General features: G+C 38.2%; 1 protein-coding gene across 1 annotated transcript; it reads right to left on the bottom strand.

The window, feature by feature from the left end:
• Positions 1 to 423: 423 nt before the first annotated feature.
• fbp1a (fructose-1,6-bisphosphatase 1a) lies at positions 424 to 7,312 on the bottom strand. The gene is made up of 7 exons (XM_038704229.1): positions 7,026 to 7,312; positions 6,384 to 6,546; positions 4,747 to 4,839; positions 3,987 to 4,127; positions 3,753 to 3,890; positions 3,453 to 3,572; positions 424 to 1,631 (listed from the first exon to the last, which is right to left on the bottom strand). The coding sequence occupies exons 1-7, from the start codon at positions 7,295 to 7,297 to the stop codon at positions 1,440 to 1,442; spliced, it is 1,119 nt and encodes a 372-aa protein (XP_038560157.1). The 5' UTR covers positions 7,298 to 7,312; the 3' UTR covers positions 424 to 1,439.
• Positions 7,313 to 9,264: the final 1,952 nt, after the last annotated feature.

Here is a 9,264-nt window from a genome sequence, read left to right on the forward strand (position 1 = left end):
CTCAAAACAACTCTTATGATGTAGTTCAAAGGGAGTTTGGATTCAGTATTTTTTTGTTTCTGAGCTACAACACACTTTGGTTAAAGACTGAGCGACTCTGTTGCTTGGTTTTAGCACAACAGCAGCAGTGAGCTTTAAATGTCATTAGGGTTCAGAGCTTCCACTGACCTTCAGCTTAAAGGTCAACTCCTCTGGATAAAGTATCTCCTAGCTTTTGTAGACAGTAGATCTTTCAACTTTTCAACATGTCTGATGCAATTAATTTATTCCATTCAATTTCTCAGGAGTTTGCTTATTCTGTCCACATATGTAAAGGCTGCATGTTTCCTGGAGTACTGATGCCATAATTAAACTGTCCAGCAGCCAATAAATACACAAACCACATTTTGGCAAACACACATTTCAAAATTATTAAAACACAGATTTTGTCTTCTTAGAATCACGTGGATTTATTGACAGACTTCATCAATCCAAGCAGCAGTTGTTCACATAATAAAAACAAAAAAAAGTTTTATTATTTGGTACTTCACATATCTAGAATGTTTATTCATTCTTATTGAAAAAGGCACGAGTGGAGGTAAAGTGAGGAGTAAAAGTCTCCAGGTTGTTTACTCAAGTACTTCTTTTTTGGGAGCACATTTGGTAGATTTTTTGTGGAATGTGTTGTGTGCGTTATTGAGCTTATGAGCTGCAGTTTTCATGTTTCCACTGAACCACCTTCTTTCCATTATCTGTCAGCTTTCTACAAATACAGTATGAATATTGCTGGAATGACATCAAAACCTTGTAATACCAAATTTGGTTGTTTTTGTATTTTAACTGAGAAAATCCCCTGACATTTTGGGGCTTAAGAAACCATTTCATGACATTATCAAAAATACATTTACATCAGGGTTTTTCAAAGTGCAAGGCGGGCCTCCCTGGGGGGCTCCACGCAGTTTCAGGGGAGGCTCAGTGAATGGAAGTAAAACGATATGGCATTACTTATTGCATTCGTTATCAAAAGGAGATCACATAGAATAGCCTACATGCATGAGAGTTCAGAGACACAGTAGTTTTTGGGAACCGTTTTCCCACCCATCAGTCAGAAACTAATAAATGCCTTTGGACAGACCTTTTTTAAAACTATTTGGTGTAGTCAGAAGTTATGTCAAATGGCAATATTAGGCTATTTTGGCTCAAATGTTGAGTGTTTATGGGATCAAATAATATAATCATGATCCCATAGGCATCCAGGAATTGACGAAATGTACCAAGTAAACTAAAGATGTGGTTGGGGGGCGCTGATTTACAAGCTTTATCTGACGGGAGGCTCGTAGTCCCAGACTTTGAAAACCCCTGATTTACATCAAGCTCAAAAAGAGGCCGACTTCCTCAGTCCTGTAAAAGTGGACAGTTTGGAGATATGAGGTTTTCGGCGGAGACTGATGGCTGCGGTCTCACTTCTTGGCATATTTTTGGCAGATGGCGACGTACTCCAGCACGTCCTCTGGGGAACCCATAGCCACGGGAGCCCGCTGATGGATGCTCTCAGGCTGGATGTCCAGGATGGTCTCGTAACCGGTGGAGGCCATGCCGCCCGCCTGTTCCATGATGAAGGCCATGGGGTTGCCTTCATACAGCAGCCGCAGCTATGAGAAAGAGGGGGAGTTTAGTTTCTAGTGTTTTTTCTAATCTCACACTCTGAAATGAATATTCTCATCTAAAGGTTTTCACTTGTTTGCAACACTCGGAATGGTCTAGCACTTGAGAGCTAATATGAGGCTTCAGCAGTCTGACTGAGACAAGTAGATTGTAAAGTTGTAGTCTATTTAGTAACAAATCCCCACTTTCATTATTATCCATCCACCACAGCTCAGTACAGAAACACTGTCCATGGAAGCACAGTGAACACTGAGAACTCCCAAGTTTGCTGAAGCCTCATATTAGCTTCAGATTAATTTCTGCACAGAACTGTGGATCACTTACATCTGCAGTGCATTAGGAAGATCTCTCTTAATGGACAGTATGAACAGGAGCATTACAGTAAGCAAAACATGATTCAATATTCATATGGGCACCTGACTATTGTTTTAAGACAGACTTGAAAATTGTGAACCTATCGTTTGGTGAAATGACGACTACGGATAAAAACTGTGGAACAACATGACACTAAACTTCAGTTGAATCGACTACTTTAACAGTATATTTTCAGATCTCTCTAAGAAAAAACTAAATCTAAAAACAATAGTCTATCAAACAGCTGCAGCTGTTTCAGAACGCTGCTGCTCGAGTCCTCACCAAGACCAAAAAAGTAGATCACATCAATCCAGTTCTGAGGTCTTTACACTGGCTTCCTCTCTGTCGAAGAGTTGATTTTTAAATATTACTGTTGGTTTATAAAGGCATGAAGGGTCAAAATACATTGCTTTCTGTCCCTAGAGTCAAAACTACAAGGAGAAGCAGCATTCAGTTTTTATGCTACATATATCTGAAAAAACTCCCAGAAAACTACAGTTCTGCTGAAACTCTGTTATTTTAAATCAAGGCTGAAGACTTTTCTTTTCGCTGCAGCCTTTTATTGAATCAAATTTAAGACTTTTGATTAATATCTTACACTGCATCGAAGCTTTTACTGTCCTGTTTTATCTTGTTTTTATTTTATGTTTAACTCTTCTATCAAATCTTGCTTTTAAGTCGTTTTTTGTTGCATTGATTGTTTTATTTAAATATTTTATTTTGTTCGTATTTTATAATAAAGGCAACTTTTTAATCTGTAAGTTGTAAGAAGTAAATCTAATAATTGTCCTAAGTATCATTAAAAAAATTTTAACATTGCATGGCTTTGCTCAAAACTGGTGTGTCTGAGTTTAGCCTTTCTGTTTGCATTTTTTTGTGGCTGATGTCTCTAAAGAGCACTTTGGTTTGTTGACAAACTACAGGTACTGTATGGATTTGATTTACTGAACGTTACTGATGCAAGTTTTATTCTATATTTCTATGCTTTTTTTGCATTTTGAAAAACAGTTGCTTTCTACCGTTTTTAAATGTGACAACATGTTTGGCTCAGTCTTGCAAATACTGGAAGGATGTCGAGAGTGAAGAAACAACATTGTGACACTTCCTTCAGTACGATCTCATGTTACAAGTGACACTCAAACTATTTATGATGGAAATTTCTCCTCAAAATGACTCAAAAGTGAGAGAAGTAAATTTTTTTATTGGTTTTTATAAACTAAAAATAATGGGGTTCAAGACTACTTATCGCCACTTATGGTTGATGATGTTATTAAAGGTTAAACCTGTTGATATTTTACACTTTTCTTAATCTGAACAAATACTGTGACTGTATTTACTAAAGGTGTACGATTTGCTTTTGTTGAGGATAGAACTGAATTTGAGATAGGGCATTCATTATTAGGTCTTTAAAATGTTTAATGCAGGAGCAGGAGAAAGCAGTACTGGGACCTTACCTTTCCTTTGGGGCTCTTTACATTTCCTGGATATAAAAAGATGCCTCCATACATCAACGTTCGGTGGACGTCTGCCACCATGGAGCCAATGTAACGGGCACCGTAGGGCTCAGTGCCATCCTAAAGTCATTTAAAATGCTGCATTAGTAAGCCATTTAAAACTAGACAAGATCTACATTTGAAAATGAAAAAAACATCATTAGCTGGACATAATCCCTTTAATTTACGGTTTTGTGTAATAGATATTAACAACACCACTCAGCTTGATGCCCTCCCCACACATGCCCTGAGGTCTGTTACCTGAGGGAACTTCTTCTTCTGCAGGTACTCTGTGACGGCGGGTTCAAAGTGTTTTGCATAACCTTCATTCAAGCTGTAAATCTTGCCTCGCTTCTTGATCTTCACATCCCGATCAACCAGGATAAATTCGCCAATCGCCTGATGAGCAGAAAATGTCATCAGCAACCCCAGAACCACACGTTTTATACAAAACCAAAGACTTTTTTGACACAGGTCCTTCAAGAGAGTACTAACTGGGTCGAGCATGAAGCAGTTGACTCCCTGGCCAGTGGAGATCACCATCATGGTGGCGCTGCCGTAGAGGGCGTAGCCTGCCGCCACAAGGGTCCTGCCAGGCTGCAGGGCGTCCTTCTCACAGGGCTCGTGATCTGTGGTCTAAAGGAAACCATAAACTAATCCAGGAATTATTCCCTTTTCATTTATCATTTCAGTGGAGTGTAGGCAACTTTATTATCAATAACAATGGAATAGAGAGGAATTGAATCTGTCTGCTGGACATTATTTTACTGTGGGTCTGGACTAAACCGCTGATATTAACTTGTTCACATACAGTAATGATAAAAGTTTCTGTTACACATTATATTCTTTCCCCCTTGAAAATTAATTTTTTCTCACATTTATTCTTTAGTTTACCATCTTAGTAAAATAGCATTACCAAATCTTGCATTTTAAACACTACTGATAAGGAACACTTTGCCCTCGAGGGACATAAAAGAAGAATAAGCTGGGTTTGAGTGAAGCAAACCTTATTTTGAAAGCTTATTTTGACCTGGATAACATAACTCAAGGGGGTATATGAATGTGACATTTTGGCATGAAATTAGCCAATATTAAAGACAGTGAACATGAGCGACAACGTCAATCTAAGTCATCTGTCTTGGCCTTCAAAAACTCAACACAATTATTGAAGTTAATTTAAAAAATCATTCTGTTATGACTTTGAAAATCAAGGACAAAGACACTTAATCGTGGGAATTTTAACGTGTGTATGTACCTTTTTGTAGATGGCAAAGATTGTTCCAATGGAGACGAGACAGTCGATGTTGGAGGAGCCATCCAAAGGATCAAAGCACACAATGTATTTGCCCTGGAAGAGAAGAACGAACCGTTTTCTTGTAAACAAACAAAAGCGTTGTTGTGTTACACGCCTAAACACACTGTGTGAGGTCAAACAAACATGTTGAATGCATTCCCTTCATCTTAAAACATTTACAGCTGATTTTTTTATTTAGTATTTTAAATCCTCTTGTTTACATTAGGCTGGTAACTATTTTGATAATTGATTAATTGGTCAGAGAAATCTTATAAGAAAAAAAAAAAAAAGGTTAAAATTCCCTGATTCTTAAATGTGAATATTTTCTGGTTTCTTTAAATCTCAGCAAACTGAGTATCTTTGTGTTGTGGATATAAACAAGACAAGTGATGACGTCATCTGGGCCTTTGGGAAAAACTGACTGACATTTTTCACCAATTTATCTAACATTTTAACCAAACCAAAAAACTAATCAATTAATTGAGAAAATAATCGACAAAGAAAATAATTGTTAGATGCAGCCTTGGTTTACATTCATATTTACTAGTTGGCACTCTTCTTCCCTGCCTTTTGTTGGCAGGTTGTTGTGTTTCTTCACCCATTACTGCAGTCTGTAGATCAGCGGATTAGTATGAAACCATGAGTAGGAATCTGTATCGCATCACCCTCGTGGGCGTGCATGAGACTGTGCTATCTAATTTCATATAACATAACAGTTTATGGACAGGGGTGTCCACATATAGAATAATATAGTATTAGATAGATAGACTGATATTATTTCTGAGGAACAGAAGCCCAAGCCATTTTTTACTGAGCAGGTTATCTGATGAAAAACATTTATATTAACTCAGAGAACTGGATGAGCCTGTTTCAGTCTGCCGATTGGGTCACTCCAGAAATTAGATCTCAAATAATTGAAAGCAGGTTTTACCAAACCCAAAGGGACCTCAAATGTTATCCTGCTCAAACAGCTTCAGGTGTAGCAAAAAATACTGTGGTCCAGAACACTGCAGCGAGGCTGTGACCAGGTCCCGTAGGACAACTGACATCACACCCGTCCTGTCGTCTGCACTGGCTCCCCGTCAGGTTCACGATTTTAGGGTTCTTCTTTTCACATATTGAGCCATGCATAGTCAGGCACCTTTGTACATCTCTGACCTGCTCCACCTTTATATCAGCCCTAGGTCACTTAGGCTTTCTGACCAGGGTACTGGTTGTTCCTCATGCTCGACTGAAAACAAAAGGTAATCGAGCTTTTTAAGCGATGGTGCTCGTTCTGCGGAACGCTCTTCTTTTAGACATACGTTCTGCGGCCTTTAAAGAGCAGCTGAAGGCACTTATTCAAACTGGCCTTTGTCCTGCCTTGTGCTGTGTAATGTGTTTTAAGGTATTTAATTGCTAATATTTTATTGTTGTTTTTTTTTTACTGTTATATAATGTTGTTGCTTATGTTTTACTGTTGTCTCTTTATTGTTTTGATGGTCTTAATCTAATACTTTACTCTTGTAAAGCACTGTGTAAAAGGCGCAATATTATGTACTTACTACTTACTGGTTTTGTTTCAACATCTAGTCCACTGCTCACATAGACCGACTTACCCGTCTTTCTGGCTCTATAATGATGGCCTTTTCATTCTCTTCAGACACCAGCACACAGGAGGTAAAAGATGACTTGATCATGTTGATGATCAGATCATTGGAGAGAATGTCCAGCTTCTTCACCTGATCACCGGTCACATTGGTGCTGCCAGCAATACCATAACTGATAAGACATAAAAAAAAAAACCAAAACAGTGAGCGTGAAAACTGGAGTGAAAGGAATATAACTGGAAAAAAAATGCTTTCTCTGTAAACAAAACCAGATCACCTGTGTTTAAGTGTAAAACATCTAAAATTCAACTTTTGTAAAATATTAAAATACAGCAGTGAGGACCATGAGGAAATAAAACTGTGGAAAGGAAGTCATTCATGAACATTTCTATTGGATTCTGGCAGTAAAGCTGCACATAACAGACACTAAATGGGAAAGTTGTTTGTTGTAATAAATTGTATGTCTCGTGAACCACTCCATAGAGGGCGTGGTGGTTTTAGGTATGCGCTTCCTGATTGGCGCACAGACAACCTGAATCTCCTGCTTAGCAACGTGGATGCACGGGACCGAAACTTCAGTTATTGGTACTTTTACTGTGCCATTACTTTATAAACAACAGTATCTTCAACTCGGTGTGATTGTTTACTCACAGATGGGCGATCCCAGCTTTGCGCACAGCGCAGGAAATTGCCTTCACCGCCGTGCACAGCGAGTTCAGCAGCGTTGTCAGCTCTCCGGTGCCTTTCGCCTTCTTGCCCTCCTCCATAACGAACCGGGTCATGGTGACCACGTCGGTGTCGAAGGCTCCTCGTTCAGACATGGTGGCAGATGGTCCTCTGAAGCCTGAGAGTAGAAGTTGCAGGAAATGTTGCAGAACTAAAATGCTTTGCAACGCGGAACTCAGTGGAGGGAGTGAAGACATAAGGGCCAATCCAGAGCTGCAGGAGAGGTGTGGCCCCGCTGGAAACACGACCCGCTTGTACAAACACAACTAGGTTGTTATGAAATGATAATATTGCCAATAGAAGGATGTGACCAGAATAATAGACGCCGTGCATTCCTGAATTCAAGCTGTCGTTGCGCAAGACGGGCCGTGTACTTTTCAGCAGGTTTGAAAACGATAGTGTGAATGAACGGTTTCAAAATTTTACCTCTGATAGTGCATTCACATTCTTCTTGCTTTTAGATAGGTTATGTTTTTAGCTTTCAGATTTTAGGCTAGGCCCATTATGTGCAATTATTAAGGGACATCTGCTAAATAATGCAAATGTGTTTTGACCAAAAGAGTGACTCCTACCTTGTGCAAGCATTTTTAGAGGGCCCGTCCCCGTTTCAACAGGACAGTCACAGTGTCCTACTGCACAAAGCCAGGTGAAGTTTTTCCCCAGTTTGGTGTGGATGAACCCCTTCAAAGAGCCCTGACCTGATCTCAACCACATCCTGTACCTTTGGGATAAACTTGAATCACCAACACCAGTGGGAAGAAACTGTCATAGCAGCAGATTAATGCTAATGATTTTGTAATGAGATGTTTTTTTTAGGTGCCCACATACTTTTTGGCCATGTAATCCATGTATTTATTTATCCTCTTAAGTACATATAAATCAATAAAAAAAAAAGATCTGGTTTTCTCTATTGTACCTGTAGGCTTCTTACTGCTGACCTGGTTAAGTAAATAAAAAGTAAAGAAGGGAGCCTGAGCAAAACAAGGCTACAGCCTTTTTATTTTAAGTATTCAGATCTTGTACTTAAGTTAAAGCAGCCTAGTCATTTCAGTGTCTACTCTGTTCCAAGTAAAAGTCATGAATGCAAAAACATTATCAACAAAATATAGTTCTCATAGTTATAGTTATTGATGCATTAATTCATTCACTCACTTTGATGTTTCAGGTGGAGCTAATTTTAATTACCCTTCTTTATAGCCTAATGTTAGGCCAACAACAAACTACAGGGTAGCTTGTGAATTTCTCAGTAAATTAAACTTTAATATTAATAATATATAATATTAATATATTTGTTGATTATATTTTGTATTATTAATCTAAATCTGCAAAGTAACCAGTAATTTAATTTATCAAATAAATGTCGTGGAGAAAATAATTAATACAATATTTGCCTCTTAAATGTAAGTTAGTGGAGTAGAAGTACTATAAAGTAATCCTACCACAAAATGGAAATACTCAAGTAAAGCACACGTACCTCAACATTTTTTTAAACTCTGGTGCAGTACCTGAGTAAATGTACTTACTACCTTTTCACAACTGCTTGTAGTGAAGTTAAACCACAAAAACATTTTCTAGTGTTGAACTGTTGAAACAAGACGCCACTAGATGGCGGTCTTGGCCAGTCAACAACTTTTCGGCACTGACACTTTGCTCTGTCCTTAACACTGTAGCTGTGTGCCAAGAAATCCCATTAATTATTATTGTAAAGAAAACACTGTGTAGCGTTACAATTATGTAAACTTGTGGTTGTACCACATTTCAAACATTTAACAGGCTGAGTCGTCTTACAAATAGTTGAAATTAGCCCATAAAAGAAACATATTAAGAAACACTCATATTAATGCGCCTAACGAAAACTAGACCATAAGATAAGACTATCTAAGAACTATATTGTTTCGCGGAAGACAAGTTAAAAGAAATCTATGAACTGTCAGACACTTTACTAGATGCATAGCTGTACACTTCAATTAAGAATTCATACTAATGCCAGTAAATAAAATCGGTAAATCTTGCTGAGTTGCCAGATAATGTGTAAGTTAACGTTAACAGCAGTAGTTAAAGTGCTTTAGTTACACCAACAAACAGCTAACTTAGTTAACTAGCTTAAACTCGTTTTTAAGGCTGTCTAGCATTGTTACCTTCCTGAAGTAAACTGCTTTAACTT

The sequence above is a fragment of the Micropterus salmoides genome, unplaced genomic scaffold (genome assembly GCF_014851395.1).
Source record: "Micropterus salmoides isolate LMB-PRFRI ecotype aquatic unplaced genomic scaffold, ASM1485139v1 Ms_hic_scaffold_7, whole genome shotgun sequence".
Taxonomy (NCBI): domain Eukaryota; kingdom Metazoa; phylum Chordata; class Actinopteri; order Centrarchiformes; family Centrarchidae; genus Micropterus; species Micropterus salmoides.